The 22,374-nt window shown below is 43.9% G+C and overlaps 1 protein-coding gene across 1 annotated transcript in view; it reads left to right on the plus strand.

Moving 5' to 3' along the window:
- IQCH (IQ motif containing H) overlaps nucleotides 1-17,677 on the plus strand; it is a 307,537-nt gene extending 289,860 nt beyond the window's left edge. Inside the window, exons 18-21 of the mRNA XM_030192830.1 lie at nucleotides 5,655-5,780; nucleotides 6,450-6,511; nucleotides 8,843-8,951; nucleotides 17,079-17,677. Coding sequence (XP_030048690.1) covers nucleotides 5,655-5,780; nucleotides 6,450-6,511; nucleotides 8,843-8,951; nucleotides 17,079-17,204 — 423 coding nt within the window. The 3' untranslated portion in view covers nucleotides 17,205-17,677. The remainder of the gene's footprint in view (nucleotides 1-5,654; nucleotides 5,781-6,449; nucleotides 6,512-8,842; nucleotides 8,952-17,078) is intronic.
- Nucleotides 17,678-22,374: the final 4,697 nt, after the last annotated feature.

The raw sequence follows: 22,374 nt of genomic DNA on the forward strand, positions 1-22,374 counted from the left end.
GAGGGACGATGCTAGATCTTGTGCTCACAAATGGAATAGTTTGTCCAACGTGAGGGTCGGTGCTCCCCTGGCCAATAGTGATTATATCTATTCTATATTTATGATTATTTCAGAATGTAATTTACAAACATATCAATAAAAGAAAGGAACTCCAATTACCTACAGGAAAGAGCATCATAAACCATTCGTCCAACAAAAACAACATAGCAAATAAAAATACAGCTTAGACAAAAAGATGTCAGTGCCACCCGTATCCCCTTATCCAATGTCACTGAACCCCAAAGGCCTCTACAAATAAGATGTGTCTTCAATTTACTCTTAAATACAGTGAAGGGTGATTCTTGCTGAATCTCCAAAGCTAAATTATTCCATAAAGAAAAAAGCGCTATGGCAGGTAGATTCCCAACAGGCCCGAGAAGGGCAGGTAAAACGAATCTACATTATTCTATACTGTACGGCTGATATCCCGCAGTGACCCACTGGAGTTCTATGTGGTTTACAAAGTCAAATAGAACTGGACAGTTTCCAGGAATATACAGATAATTAAAACATAAATCAAAGCTCAAGCATCGTATGACAATTTAAAAAGATAGGTCTTCAAAGCTTTTCTAAAAGCCTTGCTGGCAAAGCATTCCAGCATTTAGAGCTTTCTAGGGGAAAAAACCATTAAACATAGATTCTAGTCTATTCTATCTGGGTCTTGTATACTGACCGTTATTCCTAACAGGATTCACAGCGGTTCACAAAAAGAGGGATCCGGCATTTTGGTGTACTCCAAATAATGCCTCGCAGTGCACTTTGATGGATTTTGGAGTAAACACTCTGCCCAACAGATGTTTTATACATTTTGGGGATTTTGCCGGGTATTTGTGACCTGGATTGGCAACTGTTGGAAACAGGATGCTGGGCTCGATGGACCTTTGGTCTTTCCCAGTATGGCAATACTTATGTACTTACTAGTAAAACATGCCCGTTTCTGGAGCAAATGAAACGGGCGCTAGCAAGGTTTTCCTGCCGAACCCCCCCTCCCTACCCATCCTTTTGGCGTTGTGAAGCCACTCACCGCCATTGCTCTGCACCTCGTCAACGCATGCCACCTTCATCCACTGATGCCATTGCTCCGCCCTTGATCTTTGACGCCATTGCTCCGCCCTCGACATCATCAACATCATCACGTTTGAACGAGGGCGGGGCCCAGACACAGTGATTTCGGTGGCTTCACCACCACGAACCCTTCGAACCTGAAGGAAGTGCCCACAGGAAGTGACACTGACGTCAGTGTCCTCAGAACGTTGAGGGTGAGTTTTATTATATAGGATGTCCTGCAGCAACATAAACCCCACACGCACTTATGGAAACTTTGGAAACACTGACATTTTTAAATATAGTCACATTATTCAATAACTTAACCTTTGCCATTATAGTAGACTTGAGTCTGGTCAGCATCTCAACACACATCACAGTATCCTTCAAAATAATTACTACAATGGTAGTTATCCTTCAACTTGCTTTATAACAAATATAAACACCTTATTAAGCTGTATTAATAAAACAGGTAAATACTTTTGAAGTAGCAGTTTAAATATGTAGCCTAAAAAATCTAATATAAAAAATACTGACCTCAAACACTGCACACTGGACTATCAAGCTGTTAATTTAAACATTTTTTTGCATCCACAGAAACCCCCACAGCCCCTCTTCTAAGAATGCAAAGCAGAAAAAGGGCATTTTCCCAGGAATACACCATACAAAAAAAATTGATTTTGGTGTAATCTCAGTAAAGCAACAGCAAAACAAGGAGAAACACTCCACACAACACTGAAACACAGACAAAAAAAAATCAAAGTTTGGCGGGAGAATCATTTGGCAACGTTCAAGCCTGGATTGGCCACTGTTGGATGCTGGGCTTGATGGACCTTTGGTCTTTCCCAGTATGGCAATACTTATGTACTTATGCTAGATACTTCTCTATTGAGCAAGTTTACGTTTAGAACTCTGCACGGCGCTGCAGACAGACTGTACTGTAAGTGTATAGATTTTGGCAGTGCGAGTAATACTTTGCACCTGCATTTGATCAGATATGAATTGACTCCTGAGGCAGACCTTTGGCCGAAACATACTTTGTCTCGAGGCATTTGCATGTTTCAATAAAGAATCTTCTGCCATAAATCATGCCCTTCACTGTTTTTTTTTTGTCTGTGTAATCTCAGTAAAAACATAGACTCTCTACAGTCCCAAGCATATTGTTAGGTACCTGTAATACAAAGCCTACGAAAATCACTCAGGACCTATAGAACTAATCTACTTTACTATAACACTACTAACTTACAGAAGTAACACAAGAAGGACCCTACCTAGGAAAATGCAACACAGTAAATATTGCAGTCAGACGCAGAACATCAATATGCCTGATATAAGATTGGGGGGCCTGGGCCCCCAAGGGCCTCCATAGCTATGCCCTTGCTTTAACATCTTCTCAGACTATCAACAAGTAAAGACACGAACACTTATCTGGCCAAACTATAAACAAAAAACAGCATTTATCTGGCCAAAATATAAACAAGTAAAGACACTGTAAAGTAAAGAGCAAAAGAGGCTTTGTTCAAGAAATACAAAAGAATGCAACGAGAGGATCACAGAAAAGATTTTTTTTTGTTACATTTGTACCCCGCGCTTTCCCACTCATGGCAGGCTCAATGCGGCTTACATGGAGCAATGGAGGGTTATCTGATTAAACTCAAAGAAGCGAAGAGGGAAATACAGCTAGCAAAAGCACGAGCGGAAGAAAAAATGACTAAAGATGTAAAGAGAGGTAACAAGACCTTTTTCAGATATATTGGAGAAAGGAGAAGAGATAGGAATGGAATTGTGAGACTGAATGGCTATGTGGAGAGTGATGAAGATAAAGCGAACGTGCTAAACAATTAATTCTCTTCGGTGTTCACGGAGAAAAATCCTGGAGAAGGACAGCGGTCGGCTGCCAAGGGAACGTCTGGGAATGGAGTGGATACTGTACCGTTTACGGAAGAAAGAGTTTATAAACAGCTTGGGAATCTGAAGTTGGACAAAGCTATGGGGCCGGATGGGATACCTCCCAGGATACTGAGGGAGCTCAGAGAGGTCCTGTTGGGACCTCTTAAAGATTTATTTAATTGATCTTTACAGACGGGAGAGGTTCCACGGGACTGGAGACGAGTGGATGTGGTCCGTCTTCACAAAAGTGGAGACAGAGAAGAAGTGCTTTGACCACTGCCTGGTACTGACTTCTGCTGTGCTCTTCGCCTCCTTCTGTCTGAGCCGAGTCCTCTTCCTCACCCGACTCCTAAGTCCTGTTGGCCACCTGAACCCAGGGGTTCAATCGCTGGGGAATGGTGGTTGCCGCAAGTGAAGCATTGGGTTTCTGACTGCTGGTCCTTGGATCTGCACAAGGGCTCACTTCTACTCCTGATATTGTGACAGGTTGTGGATGTGTGTGGTTCTTGGTTCTTTTTTGCCATTTTCTTTCCATTGTAGTGTAAAAGTTAGTTTGCTGTGGTCTGACCATAGTACCTCTTCCCATTTGTGGTTTTCTATTATGTAATTGTTGTTGCTGAGAATCTGTGAGCTAGTATGTCTAGTAGCTGTCCTTTTGTGTGAGATGAGGTACCTTGTTCTGTTTTGAAGTTCCATTGGTTTATGAAATTCATTAGGGTTTTTGTGTTGACATCGTTTTGTTTTTCCAGGAGTAAATTGACATCTCCTACTAGTAGGACTTTTTGTTGATTGGTGCAAATGTTTGATACGAAGTCCATGAAGTTGTCTTGAGCGTTTGACCAACTTCCGGGGGGGGGGGGGGGGGGGGGGGGGGGGGGGGGGGCGGCAGAACAGTATGAGATATATATATATATATATATTTGGTTGGCTATTTTTGTGTCAGTGATTTTGCATGCTAAAATTTTGATTACTGAGGATATATGTTTACCGACAGGTTCTACTGTGAAGGAGGATTTATATATTATTGCAACGCCGCCTCCCTTATTTTTGGTTCTGTTGATGTAAATTGTTTTATATCCAGGTAGGCATAGGTCTTGTAGTGCAGGGTAATGTTCAAGGCGTAGCCATGTTTCAGTTATAAGTAATAATCCAAGTTGTTCTGTTTCTATCCAATCTCTTAATAACTCTGATTTATTAACTGCCAATCTCGCGTTTATGTACCCAATGGGTATTCAGACGAATGTTTCATAGTAACATAGTAGATGACGACAGAGACCTGTACAATCCATCCAGTCTGCCCAACAAGATAAACTCATATGTGCTACTTTATATGTATACCTGACCTTGATTTATCATTGCCATTTTCGGGGCATAGACCATAGAAGTCTGCCCAGTACTTGCCCTGCCTCCCAACCATTTTCTGTGAGATCCATTCCCCCTTCAGTTCTGGGAATGTACAGTCTTGACATACACTCATTCTTATAAATGACCTCATGGGCATAGAGGAGTTTTCTCATTCATAGCTCCAGTTTTTCATCTTTGAGACCAGTCTACAGTTCCCAAACTGTATGAAAGTACAGGAATTGCCAACTGATTAATGGCCTGTATCTTATTCCACGAGATAATGCACTCTTCAATATCAATTTCAATCTCATAATGTTATTTACTGATTTTTTTCCTCTCAGTGATTTCTGCTTGATTGGTGTCTCGTATGTAGAGGAGGTGGTGATACTACTTTTGTAATGCCAGTGTTTTGTTTTATTTTACCTCCATTAGCAAATGAAGAGAGAGATATGGCAACACCATCATTTCTTCAGTGCTAGTGGGCTTCCTACCCTTAGTGGCAGAAGAGGAAAACCTGAGGAAGGACGGTGAATGGATGGGGAAAGGAAGGCAGGGTCTGGTGGGAGGGGGAGGAAGGGTAAGAGAAGGGAAGGAAGGGAAGTATGAATGAGAGAGGAAGAGAAAGAAATTGTCAGGAAGATGGGAAAGAAGGAAAATGGGAGTGTGTGAAGAGGGGAATAGACAGGGAGCAAGAATGTACGGATTCATGGGCACCAACATTTCAAAATGATTGGAGGTACAAAAACATAATACAAATGACCCCTCTCTGGACCCAATGAAGTAGCTTGCTCAATACTGGGGGTGCTCAACACCCATTGAGTTGGCTCCTATGTTTGAGTTTCTATGTGAGTGGAAGAAGCTGCACATCACCATCCTTCCCATTCACTCGCCATTCTGGCAGGAGCAGTGCTGCTTCTTGGTTTTTTGGTTTTTCTTTAAACTTGGACATGCATTAAAAGGTTTGTGCATAAGTATATTTTCCTGGGACATAACACAAACATATTCCTTGTAGTAAGAGAAACAAACAGTGATTTGAATTTCTCCAGGTATCCATCCATTTATGCAGCTCAGAAAGAGGTTGGGACAGAAAGTGTGATGCCAGTTGGAAGGGATAACATTCCGAAAACACAATGACACTTATTAAAACCATCTCGTACTGGGATTTTACATAGTTCTCTTACAGCTTGTGAAATGTGCTCACTGTTTTCTCTAGGGGGCACCTCCATGACAATCACTGGCTATTAAGGCCTCTGTGGGTTTGGCCTCCAAGTTCAAGTTTTGTTGTTGGTCATTTCTTTGTGTGATGTAATAAATAACTAACTCCATGATGTTTTTAGCCTCCTATGATAAACAGTCGGTATGCCGTGATGAGCAGTCACCTCCAACACACCAACCTGTCAATCATATACTACAGCGTCTTCTTCCAGATATGCAAAGCTCACGGAATTGGCTATGATGTTAAGGTAAGACCTTCTTTTATTGGTCACACATGCCCTACTGAAGATTGGGTCCAGCTGTAGACCAGGTGGCACCCTGTGGGGGTGTGAAGGGGCTCATTCTCTAAAGATAGATACAAAGAGCCTTCGAAGAGGTTGGCATCCTTGGCTCTCTCACTGCGCCAAACAGCCCTTTCTCTGACTCATTGCTCAGTCACACAGTAGTCACCAAAACAGAAAAGGCCCCCTAGGAGTGCCATGCACTTTGTAGTGGAGTTGCGGGTTGTCTATGTTCAGGACTGCAGAGGTTGAGAAATGTGATATTAACAAGTAGTATTAGAGAATTCTTTGGACAGCTCCAGTTGCCAGAGCTGGGGCATGGACTCATTGGCTGTATATAACATTAACCAGCCTCGTAGGTTGTTCTCATGCAATTTTCTCTGATTCTGGGCTCATGGCCTAGATATGACCCTGTGACCTTACTTAACAAGTGATGCTTTCTGCCCCACATATTGAAAGGCTAGATTTACTGAAATGTGCCACCTTAGTATGTGATATGTTAGCATGTGGTAATGGAATAGTACAGACTAGGACTGTCGACTAGCTTTACTAACGGTAGTTATGGAGCACTGTCACGTTTACCGATTACACTTTTCAGATAACAATTGCAATATGCCATTTCTCTCGGCTTTACAGGAAAAACAAGGGACAGTTTTTGTACTTCATGAGAACCACAAGAGACAAAACTTGGGAATGTTGTAAGTAGAGAGTTGCAATGAAATTAAAAAAAGATTTACCATAACTGACCTCACAGGAGCAGAGAGCAAATGACTGAAAAGCAGACAGACAAGAAACATACTGACTCTTTTTCTTTCAAAGAATATTAGAAATGAAAGTTCAAATGAGTTTTATTGCTGCATTACAGGGGGAAATGGTTCATTATTTTAATTTAACTTAACAATACATCAAGGCAACCTTCAGTGAAAAGATTTCACAAACAAGCTTTACAAAAAGCTGAAAGCATAAAAGTTCTTATCCTTATAAACTGGATACCAAAATGTGTATCACCCTATAATTTTTTATATATAAAAATATAAAGGAGGAAGAAGACCTCAAATGTCCCGGTCATGGTAGCAAATGAATAATCTTTGTGCCTGTGTGCATCAGACTCCAGTTTTCTCATCAGTCTTAAAAACCTCCTTCCTCCACATTTTTAGTATTTTGACTACTGTGATGTGCACTCCAAAATTCTTACTATGAATATTCTTTCCAATTATACCATTGGATAAAATACAGATCGATCACTTAGCTTTTGAATCCTGAGCTTAACGGGGCTCTCCGTTTCGCTTCCACAGAAGCTTCTTCAGGGGACTAAGTGCCACACAACTCACGTTTACTATTTCAATTTTGAAGCCAGATTTCCAACATAGCGCTCAGTGGCTACATAAAGCCAACTATAGTTGCTCTGTTGGCGCCATGTTGGAGTCGTCAAAATCAAAATAGTAAATGTGAGTTGTGTGGCACTTAGTCCTCTGAAAAAGCTTATGGATAAGAACTATTATGCCTTCTGCTTTTTGTAGAGCTTGATTATTTTAATTTAACATATGCACTAATGTTTTCAAAGTTCCCTACTAGTATCCTGATTATAAGACCATTGATGTAGTGGGTTGGATCTGGACATCTATTTACCACTAGGAGCAGCCCCTTGTTCTTTGTGATATGCTAATTTACCCTGGTCTTTAGAATCAGATCCCTTCCACTTATGCAGTCATCGCATTTCCTGCATTGAATATAAGACTATGAAAAGGCAGCAAATCACCAAAATTTACCAGATAAAACTTTCAAGATGAAAACTGCCCAGTACACAGTGGCTAAAGCTAGTCAACTAATTATGGGCTTTTTTTTTTTAAACCAAACTGCGCTAGCGATTCCCCAGTGCCGCAATGCCGAGAAAGCCCATTCACTTAATGGGCTTCGTTGGCATTGCCACACAGGAATCGCTATCGCAGTTTCGTATTTATTGATATGGTTTGTCTTCTCCCCATTAATTCAAGCTCCCCCACCTAATCCCATCCACAGAGTGCAGAGGTAACTATTGTACACAATGCCTGTTAGTGAGTTTTGTGAAAGAAACAGCCTGAGTAGCTTTCCTTTAAAAATTCAATCAAATATACGTGGGTGCAAAAGTCTGTGGATAGAAAACTTCCTTGTACGGATTTTCCCCTTGAAATTGAGCATTCGGTGATTCCTTGAGAAACAGATGTAGCAAGAGAATGAAAAGACATCCCATACACTACCTAGCAAGGCCGCCGAGAGGGGGGGGGAATTTCCCGGGCCCAGGGCTCCAAGGGGGGCCCGGCGCTGGGGTCAGGCCGCCAGCGCTGCAGTCCCCGGTCTCACCTGCCTGCCTCCTCGGCCCTGGGCCGCCTGCATTCAAAGCGGCAGTCGCAGATCGCCTCTCTTCTGGCCTTCCCTCTCTGTGTCCCGCCCTCTCGGAAACCGGAAGTTACATCAGACAAGGCCGGGACACAGGGAGGGAAGGCCAGAAGAGACGCGATCTGCGACTGCCGCTTTGAATGCAGGCGGCCCAGGGCCGAGGAGGCAGGCAGGTGAGACCACGGACTGCAGGGGCGGGGGGAGTGACGGGGGGCGGCAGCGGTGGGGGTGCGGAGGCGGGGCGGCCTTGCCCCGGGCCCGGCCTAGTCTCTCGGCGGCCCTGCTACCTAGACCTTGCAGATAACTGGGGGCACCATAACTGCCTACAGAGGTGCCATGAAAAACATGTTTGCAATAGGGACAGTGCAAAATGTGGCAGGAAGGACTGAGATACTGTCCATCACTAGTTTCACTTCAGTGTTCCCTATACAATGACTGAACCAATACTGGGCTACAAGAAGTTGATTAACTGAAGAAAATATTTATTACACACATCCTTAGTGTTGATATGTTAACACAGAGCCTCATCCTTCATATCTCCCAGCAGACTGTCACCTTGCTAGATTGAAAGCGCTCATTAATTCCCATCAGCACAGTGTCAGGAATGGGAAGGTGATTGTTGTTTAACTCATTTGTTTGAATATGGTTAATAGAACAATCGGAGAGGATCTCCAGGGGGCACTCATGACCTTTGCTCATAATCTCTTCATCATCCATCAAGAAATATCAGCACCTAATATGCAAGGCGAGACCAATTTTAAGGTGAGGTGTTAATTAACTAACGATTCTGGTTAATTTCTTCAAAGGGCTGAAAACACCTCTCCTTGAACCACAAACCAGCTGCTTTATCATCAGCCACACAGACTGTACAGTGCAGTGACTGGAGCTGGTGTGTTTTGTAGAGGGAAATATTTACTACTACTACTTAACATTTCTAAAGCGCTACTAGGGTTACGCAGCGCTGTACAATTTCACAAAGAAGGACAGTCCCTGCTCAAAGGAGCTTACAATCTAATGGACAAAAAAGTGCAGTCAAACAAATTGAGGCAGTCTAGATTTCCTGGATAGAGGTACAATGGTTAGGTGCCGAAAGCAACATTGAAGAGGTGGGCTTTGAGTAAGGATTTGAAGATGGGCAGGGAGGGGGCTTGGCGTATGGGCTCAGGGAGTTTATTCCAAGCATAGGGTGAGGCGAGGCAGAATGGGCGGAGCCTGGAGTTGGCGGTGGTGGAGAAGGGTACTGAGAGGAGGGATTTGTCCTGTGAGCGGAGGTTACGGGTAGGAGCGTAAGGGGAGATGAGGGTAGAGAGGTAATGAGGGGCTGCAGATTGAGTGCGTTTGTAGGTTAGTAGGAGAAGCTTGAACTGTATGCGGTACCTGATTGGAAGCCAGTGAAGTGACTTGAGGAGAGGGGTGATATGAGTATATCGGTCCAGGCGGAAGATAAGACGCGCAGCAGAGTTCTGAACGGATTGAAGGGGGGATAGATGGTTAAGTGGGAGGCCAGTCTCTCCTGATCCAAGCATGGGTTCTGAGGCATGAACTGAAGACAGTCCCATTTTGTCCTTTTGGATGAGATTGAAACCCTATGGGATACAGGCTGGGGAAGGAGGTCATCCCCTGCCACCTGCCCCATTGGGTGGCAAGATAATGATGTAATTATGACCAAAGCAGGAGGATGAACCTGCTAAGAAAAGACGAATGTTGACTGTATATTTCAATAGATTATTTAGTCTTCATCCATTTACACAGAAAATCATAATACTGCAAGAGGCATTGTTGCATCAGGCTGAAAGCACATGGTGTCATTCTTACTCAAGGTGACAATGCAGGATCCCATTCTAGTTCTACCACTATTGGGCTCATTTTCGAAAGAGAAGGACGCCCATATTTCGACATAAATCGTTTCTGATTTTCGGCGATAATGGAAACCAAGGACTTCCATCTCAGAAATGACCAAATGCAAGCCTTTTGGTTGTGGGAGGAGCCAGCATTTGTAGTGCACTGGTCCCCCTGACATGCCAGGACACCAACCGGGCATCCTAGGGGGCACTGCAGTGGACTTCATAAATTGCTCCCAGGTACATAGCTCCCTTACCTTGTGTTCTGAGCCCCCCAAAACCCAGTACCCACAACTGTACACCATTACCATAGTCCTTATGGGTGAAGGGGGGCACCTAGATGTGGGTACATTGGGTTTGTGGTGGATTTTGGAGGGCTCACTGTTTCCTCCACAAATGTAACAGGTAGGGAGGGGTGGCCCTGCGTCTGCCTGCCTGAAGTGCACTGCACCCACTAAAACTGCTCCAGGTATCTGCATACTGCTGTGATGGACCCGAGTATAACATCTGAGGCTGGCATAGAGGCTAGCAATCAATATTTTTAAAGATGTTTTTTGAGGGTGGGAGGGGGTTAGTGACCACTGGGGGAGTAAGGGGAGATCATTCCCAATTCTCTCCAGTGGTTGTTTCGATTATGGGTCAAGCAGGAAAAAGGAGGTGATAGTGCCGTTGTAAAAGTCTCTAGTGAGGCCCCATTTGGAGTACTGCGTGTCGTTCTGGAGACCGCACCTACGGAAAGATATAAACAGGATGGAGTCGGTCCAGAGGGCGGCTACGAAATTAGTAAACGGTCTTGAATACAAAAATTATAGGGACAGGCATATGAACCTCAACATGTATACGCTGGAAGAGAGGAGGGAGAGAGGAGACATGATAGAAACGTTTAAATATCTCAAGGGCATTTATGTATTTATTTATTTATTTATGGCATTTATACCCCACTCTTTCCCGCTCGGTAGCAGGCTCAGTGCGGCTTACAGGATATGGTACAGAGTATCATAGAGACAGCACAGAGAGCCTTTTCCAAATGGAGAGCTCTGGAATGAGGGGGCATATGACAAAGTTAAGAGGGAATAGGCTTAGGAGTAACCTAAGGAAGTATTATTTCACAGAAAGGGTGGTGGAGGCGTGGAATGGCCTCACAGTGGAGGTGGTGGAGTCGAGGACTGTTCCAGAATTTAAAAAGGCATGGGATACGCATGTGGGATTGCTTAGGTACAGGAAGAATTAGGGGTTACAGAGGATGGGCAGACTGGATGGGTCATATGGTCTTTAGATTGTAAGCTGTTTGAGCAAGGACTTTCTTTCTTCTATGTTTGTGCAGCGCTGCGTACGCCTTGTAGCGCTGTAGAAATGCTAAATAGTAGTAGTAGTAGTAGTTTATCTGCCGACATGTTTCTATGTTTCTAGTGTTAGGCACGCCCAAGTCCCGCCTCCGATATGCCCCCTTGAACTTTGGCCGCCCCTGCGATGGAGTGCAGTTGGGGACGTCCAAAATCGGCTTTCGATTATACTGATTTGGACGACCCTGTGAGAAAGATGCCCATCTTCCAATTTATGTCGAAAGATGGGCATCCTTCTCTTTCGAAAATGAGCCCACATGTGGCCTAAAAATCTCAACATCAGCCAAGTTGTAATGTGCTAGCCTGCTCTGGACCTGCAAGGTGAGCGCTATCAAGGTATCTGCTCTTGCTAGGGGCAGAAAAGCCGAACTTGCACTGTATCAAGTAAGGTTCCTATGTATTCCAATCACTGAGTTGGGAGTAGGTAGGATTTGGGGTAGTTTATGACAAACCCTAGGAGCTCCAGCACCCAAATAGTTCTTCATATTGACTCTTGCACTTCTTCTTCCGATGTGCTTTTGACCAGCCAATCGTCCAGGTACGGTAACACATAATCTCCCAGTCAGCATAGCCATTCTGCGACTACTGCTAAACATTTAGGGTAGACCCTGAGAGCTGATGCAAGGCCAAAATGCAGAACATGGTACTGGTAGTGATGTTTTCCTACTCGAAATCTGAGATACTTCCTGTGTCTGGGAATTATCAAAATGTGGATATAGGTGTCTCTGAACTTGAAAGAAAGTTCAGAGAGCATAGCCAATCTTATTCCTGAATCATAAGGAGAAGGGTGCCCAGGGAAATCATCCTGATCTCTTTTTTGACCAGAAATTTGTTCAGAACCCCTAAGTCTAGGATGGGATGAAATCCCCCTGTCTTTTTGGGCACAAGGAAGTATCTGGAGTAGCATCCCATTCCTTCTTCCTCAGGTGGTGCAGGTTTGATCGCATTGGCCTGTAGAAGGGCGGAGAATTACTTGATAAGTACTTGCATGTGCTGAGAGCTGATGTAGGATGCTCTCAGTGGGCAATTTCGTGTTTTTTGACACCAATCAAGTGAGTAACTGAGGCAAACTATTTGAAGAACCCACCGGTCAGTAGTTATAAGGGGCCACCTTTGATGGTAAAGATTGAGCCTCCCTACCACCGGTAGGTCATCCAGGATAGTTACTTGGATGGCTGCTATGCTCTCTTGGAGCAAGTCAAAAGCTCATCCCTTGCTTTGTCTGAGGAGTTGACTGGGTCTTCTGTGGATAGGACTGAAGTGGTCAGGAGCATTGGGGTTGTGGCTGCTGGGAACAGCAGGAAGGTGATGGATACCTATGCCCTTGAGACTAATAGGTTTGCCGCTTAGGCCCAGTCAAAAACCTCCTAGTAGAGGAAGACAAAGCTGGAGGTTGCCGAGAGAGGGACTGAATGGTGTCAGTATATTTCTTGATGAGGTCTGCAACCTCCTCCACCTTGTCCCCGAAAAGATTATCTCTTTGGCATGGTACATCCACTAATCTCTCCTGAACCACCGGTTCCAGGTCAGAGAAACACAACCATGAGAGTCGGCATATCCCCACACCCATATCAAAGATGTTATAAGTGCCCCTGGCCAGATATTTCCTGCACTCCAACTGCCTTTTGAACAACTAGCAAAGCTCTATGGCTTGTTCCTGAGGGAGGGAGTCCACAAGACCGAGAATACTGCACACCAAAGACTTCAAGCATATGCTTGTGTAGAGCTTGCAGGACTGAATGCGGTTAATGAGGCCTGATAAACCTTTCTCCCAAACAAATCCAGAGTCTGAGCTTCTCTATCTGGGGGAGCTGAGGCATGAGTCCTGGAACTTCTGTCTCATTTGAGAGTGGATTCGATCACCTGAGAGTGGTGAGGCACTTGTGCCCTCTCAAATCCGGGAGCCTTTTGGATATGATATTGAGTATCTACCTTCTTTGGTACAACTTGCATTAAGAGGGGAGATTCCCAATTCTTCGTTAGTGCATCTTTAAGGATAGGGTGTAATGGAACTGTGACTCTTTCCGTAGGAGGAGATTCATAGTCCAGGACAGATAACATCGCTGTCCTAGGCTCTTCCTTTACAAAACCTGTGAATGAGAAACTCTTGAGGAGGGGAGGGATCAGAAGGGACTCCTTATGACTCCTCCTTTGAGAAGTAATGTGGATTTTCATCTGACTCCCAAGAGCAGTCCAAGTCTGACTCCTCAATATACTCCTGATGGGCAGAGTGAGTCTGTACCTGATCTGGCATGTGGAACCATGTCCACACCCCGAAGGGTGCTGAGGTGCAGCCCTATTCTCAGACCCCGGGGAAGCTTCCTCCCCCCAAAGCAGAGAGCAGTAACACAAGCATCTGCGAATACTGCTCCACAGGCAGACTAGGGGCCACAGGAAGAAGTTGAGGCTGAGCTGCAGCTGGCAGAAGCACCCTCAATGCCTGAGCAGCATGCAGCTGAAACATCCTGTGCCAGCTCCTCCCTGAGCATGACCTAGTACCACTCATCAAGGGCCAGCATCTGCAAAGACTGGGGAGCTGGTTCGGAGACAGCCTGAGAAAGAGCCAGTGTTGAACCGGAAGTGGGAACCTGGCTGCTCGAAAACTTGTGCACTGGCACGAGGAGGGGGAGCTATCCTCTCACTGCCGGCACCGGGATTCAAAGAGGACCGATGCTTGTGCTTCTTTGGCTTCCCTCAACGCTCAGCATCGTGATCCCTTAGCGCAGATGAGGACAACGTCAAACCCATACACATTCTTGGTGTCTGGTCCAATGCTGATCAGTCCCGGGGCCTACTGTTGAGGGAGATGGATATCTCCTCGATGCCAGTGCACTCCCAGTGGAAGATGAAGTCTGGACAGTCATCGAGGTCGATGCTTCCGGTGCTGATGTCGATGGATCGGCCTTCAAGAAGCCAAAGAGTTTTTCCTGCTGGACCTGATGCACCCTTTGTGTCCTCAGCTGCATCTGTAAACAGACAGAACAAGAATCAAGCTGCTGGTCAGGCCCAAGGCACCCGATGCACCAATTGTGTGGGTCCGTGGCAGAAATTAACCAACTGCATTGGGCACACTTTTTGAAGCCAGTGAGGGGGAGGGGTCTTCTTAGATACTGAGAAAAGAATCAAAGCTAAATTAAATTCCTCAATCCTGAGCGTCTAAAGGGGCAGGCTCAAATCAAGGTCAGTGCTCAGGCCTAAATGGGGCCTAAACAGCCATGTGAAAAAGTTAGAAAACTTGAAAAGCTGAAAATCTGATAGAACAAAAGGAAAGGTACTGAAAATAAAAACTATAAAGAAATGAGAGAAATGAAGGATAAACCCACATAGGAAGGCACTGAAAAAGTATCTGTTAATACACGCTGAGTAGAGACTACAAAGACACAACTTCTCAGCTCTGCAGAAAAAAAAACAGGACTAAGGATCCTGTGCTCACACGTTGGGCAGGAAGGCACTCACGCATGCACTGTGGGATGCTCTTAGAATTTTCTACTTGTTATATATGCTAAGCAGCAAACGCACTGGGCTCCGTTGCATGACAACACCCAGATGTGAGAATAATGGCCTGCTTTTCCTCAGAGAACAATGTTACCCTTTCAGTCACTGTGGGGTCATCTTTGCTTCCTCTTTGTCTTTCTCTGCACATATTAAACAGACTTAAAACCAGTTGTTTCTTTCTTTATAACATCAGCAAAATTCATCCCTTCCTTTCTGAATGCACTACGAACACCTTTATCCATACTCTCATCACCTTCCACTTCAACTACAGCAACCTGTTTCTCCCACTGAACCATCTCTTCAATTTTTTCAAAATTCTTCTAAACAAAACCCACATAACCCTTCTTCTCAAATGACTTCATTGTCTCTCTCTCTCCGTTTCCACAAATAGTTCAAACTTCTCTTACTGACCAGCATGTGTATTCTTTCTTCAGCTCCTTAGTATTTGTCCCCCAACACCTGCCCTTGAGAACTCCTTTCACTGGACCAAGTCATTTGTGCTCTTCTCCTCCACTGCCAAATCTATACTCCGTTCCTTCCCTGCCAGATGGATAGAACAAACTTCCTGAGTCAGTACGTTACACTCAGCCTCCAGGATAAAAAGCCCACCTTTTTACGCAACATAGTAACATAGTAAATGACATCAGATAAAGACCTGTACGGTCCATCCAGTCTGACCAACAAGATAAATTCATTATACATCGTATGAGATACTTTATATGTATACCCAAGTTAGATTTGTCCTTGCCATTTTCAGGGCACAGACCGTAGAAGTCTGCCCAGCACTGTTCTTGTACTAAAATTTCTGAAGTTAACGTTGAAGCCCCTTAAAATTTACACTCCAGCCCATCCATATCTATTTGGTCACGATCAGGGCACAGACCGTAGAAGTCTGCCCAGCACTGGTTTTCCTTCCCAATTACTGGTGTTGCCACCCAATCTCCACAAAGATTCTGTTGATCCATTCCTTCTAAACAGGATTCCTTTGTGTCTATCCCACGGGAGGGGCATTCCATGTATCCACCACCCTTTCTGTGAAAAAAATACTTTCTGACATTACTCCTGAGTCTGTCCCCCTTCAACCTCAATTCATGTCCTCTAGTTCTACTGCCTTCCCGTCTCCGGAAAAGGTTTGTTAGCGGATTAATACCTTTCAAATATTTGAACGTCTGTATCATGTCACCCCTGTTTCTCCTTTCCTGCAAGATATACATGTTCAGATCAGCAAGTCACTCGTACGGTTTGCAAACCAGTTTTGTAGCTTTTCTTTGCACCATTTCCAATCTTTTTACATCTTTAGCTAGATACGGCCTCCAAAACTGAACACAATACTCCAAGTGGGGCCTCACCAACAACTTGTAGAGGGACATCAACACCTCCTTTGTTTTTGAGGCTGCTTTTAAAATTGACCCTTATTTGCCCGTTAATACCCTCGTTGTTTAATCATTCCAATAATAAGTGAAACTCATTTGTCTGTTTTGAATAGATTTTAAGTTTTCGTCTCTTATATGTTTTTGTACAGTTCTACGTACATCTAGTAATACTATGAGAAAAAAAACCTCGCTGTTTTGGTTTTAAGATTTCCCTACATAGTAACATAGTAACATAGTAGATGACGGCAGAAAAAGACCTGCATGGTCCATCCAGTCTGCCCAAGATAAACTCATGTGTATACCTTACCTTGATTTGTACCTGTCTTTCTCAGGGCACAGACCATATAAGTCTGCCCAGCAGTTTTTCCTGCCTCCCAACCACCTGTCCCGCCTTCCATCATCGGCTCTGGCACAGACCGTATAAGTCTGCCCTCCCCTATCCTCGTCTCCCAACCACCAACCCCTCTTCCCCCCACCTGCTCTGCCACCCAATTGTAGCTAAGCTTCTGAGGATCCATTCCTTCTACACAGGATTCCTTTATGCACATCCCACGCATGTTTGAATACCGTTACCATAATGATTTGCTACAGTCCTCCACTGTCCTCCACTGAAGGACTACTTGCCTGGTGTAGCCAAGTAGTAAGAACCAGGGGTTTGGAGGATCCCTCTCTGTATCTGGAGGCACCAGAATGGAGCTGCCCCTCCTCCCCCCTGATAACGTCTCAATATGTTGTTGCTATACTTCCACAGATTGGATTGAAAGGTCTGCAAGCCACAGTTTGTCCACTTCTGAATAGAGAAAGATTTAACTCATATACCTCTGATCTTTCTTCCAGGACATGGTGCAGGATATTGAAACAATCCTGGGAGTCACAGAAGAAAATAAACTTATATTTGAAAAACAGGAGTCTTCAAGAGAAGAAATGTTGCCTATGATTGAATACTCGCTCCTGGAGAGCTGAGGACTGGCTGCATCATTTTTTGTACAAAGAAAGGATGATATAATATGCGTATTTAATCCTGTCTAAAAATGATTGAATTAATTGATTTAAGTGTCTACTGCACCTGGATGATACAGGTGATACTGACCTTGAAAGTTTAGTAAGGTCATTGTTGATTAGTTAATTAGTAGAGACTAGTCTAGAAAGCTTACTACAGTCACTGCTGATTGTTCAGTTAGCGGAAACTCTTTTTAAACTGCTGCTGCCTGAATCATCCAGGGCCATTAAAAACCATGAGGTGTGGATTAAACTGTTTGCCAGCTCAGCTTCTGTAAAAGGCATCATTGCATGAATTTGCCAAAATCTTTCAGTCATGTCTTCCTTTTCATATACTTCCTGACAACAGAATATTTCAGGAAGATTGAAGATGAATGTTACCTTCTCTCCTTTCTCTGGGCCCCTTTTTGCCAAGCTGCGGTAAAGGGGCCTATGCACCGAGGGCCACTTTTACCACAGCGGGTAAAAGGGAAGTCTCTCTTTCCTGCAGGAAATGGCTGTGCGGCAAGTAAAGCACTTGCCGCAGTTGCGTAGCGAGGGCGGCTACCACCCGGGGCGGTTCGCTGCTGCGCACCCCCCCTCGGCGCATCACCCCCCCCCCCCCCTCAGCGCATCACCCAAGCCCCCCCCCTTGCATTCTTGCCTGCCGGGTGCACGCCGCTGGGGGGGTGTTGGTTCAGCTGGTTCCCTGCTCCCTCTGCCCTGGAACAGGAAGTAACCAGCAGAGCCGACACCCCCCCAGTGGCGTGCACCTGGGACGGACCGCCCTGCCCTTGCTACGCCACTGACTTGCTGCATGGCCATTTTGGGGGGGGGGAGCCCTTACCACCACCTAAGGGCTCCCGTGCTAACCCAGCGGTAACCGGGCTATGCACGGCACTGCCCGATTACCGCTGGGTACACTCCGGCGCTACAAAAATAAATATATTTTTGTAGCGCCAGATATGATGGCACACTAGGGGTGGGAAGTACTGCCAGGCTGCTGCAGTAGTGCGGCAGTACTTCCTGTTTAGTGAGCGGTAAGTCCGCGTTGGGCTTACCGCCGCTTAGTAAAAGGGTCTGTATGTCTTTCATATCTCAGCATGGATCTGGCTTCCTAAAGTACAAAAGCTCTGTCTCATTGTTATTTTCTTAAGTTGGTTGTCAATGGACATTCCAAAAAAGGAAAAAAAATCTTCTATAAAAAGGCACAAAACCAACACAAAATTGGAAAACGCCACCCACAACGTCCACTGAATCAAGGGAAAAGTTTATTGTCCAATCAAACAAAAAGGCGTTGACAACCTGAAATGATACAGGCCGTGTTTCGGCAATCCATCCTCTTTTCAAAGACTGCATTTTTGCTGACGTCTTTGCCATTTTCGTCTGTTTAAGTATATATACACGACATCCTGATTTTACAGTGTAAAATAATAACAGCTGACCTAGAAGAACCCCCGATGAAGACTGGATTGCTGAAACACGGCCTGTGTCGGGTCAGGTTGTCTACACTTTTTGGTTTGATTGGACAATAAATTTTTGCCTTGATTCAGTGGATATTGTGTGTGGGGCATTTTCAACTTTTGTATTGGGTTTGTCAATGGACAATGTCATTGTACCAAAAGGGGAGAGGGGGTTTTGTTATTATGTTTGTTTCCATAAATATAAAACCGTTAAAATAAATGAGACTTCTGTATATGAGATTTATTGATAAAAGATTAGCCAAAATGCTGACAGGAAATGGGTACAGGATGTTTCTGCCATGTGACCTGGATTGGCCACCATTGGAAGCAGGATACTGGGCTGGATGGACCATCGGTCTGACCCAGTATTTATTTATTTTTATTTGTTGCATTTGTACCCCGCATTTTCCTACCTATTTGCAGGCTCAATGTGGCTTACATAGTACCGTCAAAGGCATTTGCCCAGTCAGTGGATAACAAATACAAAGTTGTATAGTGATCATATGAGGTAGAAATGGAGGGTCGGAAGGAATGAAGGTTGCGTGTTGTCCTGTTCAATCATAGTCATGCTGTGTTGGTAGGTGAAGAGGGTTACGTGGGGTCGTTGGGGTAGGCCGTTTTGAAGAGGTTGATTTTTTAGTGATTTCCTGAAGTTCAAGTGGTTGTGGATTGTTTTCACAGCTTTTGCGAGCCCATTCCATAGTTGTGCGCTTATATAGGAGAAGCCGGATGTGTATGAGTATGAGTATCCTTATGTTCTTAAGAAAAGCCAAGCTGAGTCACATCAATGTCCATTGGGCCCAGCACCCTGTCTCTGAGAGTGGACACTCTGGGTAACAAATGCACAGCAGAACCCAAAAAGTAGATCTGTTTTTCATATCTGGTTTCCAAGGATAAGACCTGGCTCTCCCAAGTCTACCAAGTGGAGGAGTAGCCTACTGGTTAGAGCACTGGTCTTGACATCCAGTGGTATCCAGTTCAAATCCCACTGCTGCTCCTCGTGATCTTGGGCAAGTCATTTAACCCTCCATTGCCTCAGGTACAACAGATTGTGAACCCTCCAGGGACAGAAAAATACTCAGTGTACCTAAATATAACTCACCTTGAGCTAGTACTGAAAAAGGTTGGAGCAAAATCCAAAAAAATTAATATCCTTTGTTTTTAGGAGTGGAGGATTAGCCTAGTGGTTAGTGAAGCAGGATTTGATCCTGGTGAACTGGGTTTGATTCCCACTGCAGCTCCTTGTGATTCTGGGCAAGTCACTTAACCCTCCACTGCCCCAGGTACAAAATAAGTACCTGTACATAATATGTAAAGCACTTTCGCTTATGTTTACTAAGTGGCGATATGGGCGCATTAGCGTTTTTAACATGCGTTTAAACGCTAATGCGCCTTAAATTTACAGGCGCGTTAAAAATGCTAACACACCTTAGTAAACATACCCCTTTGATTGTAACCACAGAAGGGCAGTTTATCAAGTCCCTCCCCTTATCCCTATCTGGCTAATAATTTTTTATGGAAAACCACCACCATATAGAGGAAATGAATTCAAAATTTGCCAAGGGAAAAAACTACCAAACGTTACAAAAAAATCCCTCAGAACGACAATAATTGTCAGCAAAGAAATATGCAATACACATTATTTTTGAATTAGAGCACAATTGCCAATGGAAACGCTAAAAAAATTCTCTATAAAATATGTGTGATGATTAAAACATAAAGGACATGCTAAGATTTGGTTGGTCAATGACAGTCCAACAAAAATCACGTGAGCACATAATTGACATTTAAGTTTATTTGTAAATCACATATTTCTTTGTCGACATTTATTGTTGTTCTGAGAGATTTTTTTGTGACATTTAACAAATTTTTATAGACATTTCCTCTAAGAATTTGTCCAAACCAAGTAGAGAGGTGTGGTAGCCGTGTTAGTCCACTTTTAATGATAATCAATAGAAATAAAACAAAATAAAACATGGAAAAGAAAATAAGATGATACCTTTTTTATTGGACATAACTTAATACATTTCTTGATTAGCTTTCGAAGGTTGCCCTTCTTCATCAGATCGGAAATAAGCAACTGTTGATAGATGACAGTATATATAAGTGAAACATCAAACAGGATGGGGGTGGATAGGTGAGAGACAGGAAGAGGGACAGGTGAGATATGTATGGAGACAGGAGGGTGTCAAAGTAGTACAATTTTATGGTTTATAATGGGCTAGAAAACCCAGATCTTTGTTAAGTCCTGTCTGGTGGGTGTCAAAATATTTAATCATTCTGACTTCAAAGGTCTTACGTTCCTGTATTGTTTTAAAGTTCCCTTTTAAGATTCTTACCATGAAGTCACTGGTACAGTGTTCTGGTTTTGTAAAGTGCTGCCCCACAGGCATGACATCATTATTAGTACTGGCATTTTTCAAATGGTGTCTATGTAAATTAAATCTCTTCTTTAGCATCTGACTGGAAAAATTAAGAAAAATCATAAAAGATCTGCAGCCTCTACTCCAGGAGGATGAATTACTGAAAGAGATATTCCCATCCCCACCAGTGCTGGCCTTCCGACAGCCACCCAACTTAAAACACAAGCTAATTAGAAGTAAGCTCCCAACACAGACTCAAAAAGAAGAGAATGGCACACATCCTTGCAATATATCCAGCTGCAAACTATGCCAAAACATTTCGCAGGACCCCACGGTCATTCACAAAGGAAAAATATTCAACATTAAGGAATCTTTCACGTGCTCATCTTCCAATGTGGTATATATCATTCAGTGTAAAAAATGCAACGAAGGCTGCTACATTGGAGAAACAAGTCAGATGCTAAAGACTTTTCTAGTTCTGCTACATCCTTTTTGACACGGGAAGACCAGAACTGTACACAGTTATAATTGCAGTTCCACCACATACTAGGACTAGGGGGCATGCGATGAAACTACAGTGTAGTAAATTTAAAACAAATCGGAGAAAATGTTTCTTCACCCAACGTATAATTAAACTCTGGAATTCGTTGCCGGAGAAAGTGGTGAAGGCGGTTAGCTTAGCAGAGTTTAAAAAGGGGTTGGATGGTTTCCTAAAGGACAAGTCCATAAACCGCTACTAAATGGACTTGGGAAAAATCCACAATTCCAAGAATGACATGTGTAGACTGTTTGTACATTTGGGAAGCTTGCCAGGTGCCCTTGGCCTGTATTGGCCGCTGTCGTGGACAGGATGCTGGGCTCGATGGACCCTTGGTCTTTTCCCAGTATGGCATTACTTATATGACCTAAACAGATGCATAATGATATTCTCACTTTTCTTCTCTATGATTTTTCAAATAATCCTTAACATTTTGGGCTCCTTTTACAAAGAGGCAAAAATACATAGGGCCTCCTGGTGCGGCAAATGAGAGGAAGCCCATTCAAATCCTACGGGCTTCCTCTCATTTGCCCCTTGGGAATCAGTAGCACGGCTTTTGGAAAAGAAGCCCATAGTAAAAACTGTCACTTTTCAGAACATGATAGAATCCCAGCATCTGCTTCAGGAAGGTGCAAAATATTCATCAGGTATCGAGTCATCCTCCTCGCTTGTTCTCACATACATACAGTATTAGAGTTGAATCTACTCAGCTGTAGGAATAAACTGATTGTAGTATATGCCTTTGTGCCTCATGTAGCTACAAATATGCAACACAGTGGCGTAGCTACGTG

The sequence above is a fragment of the Microcaecilia unicolor genome, chromosome 1 (assembly GCF_901765095.1).
Source record: "Microcaecilia unicolor chromosome 1, aMicUni1.1, whole genome shotgun sequence".
In the NCBI taxonomy this organism is placed as follows: Eukaryota; Metazoa; Chordata; class Amphibia; order Gymnophiona; family Siphonopidae; genus Microcaecilia; species Microcaecilia unicolor.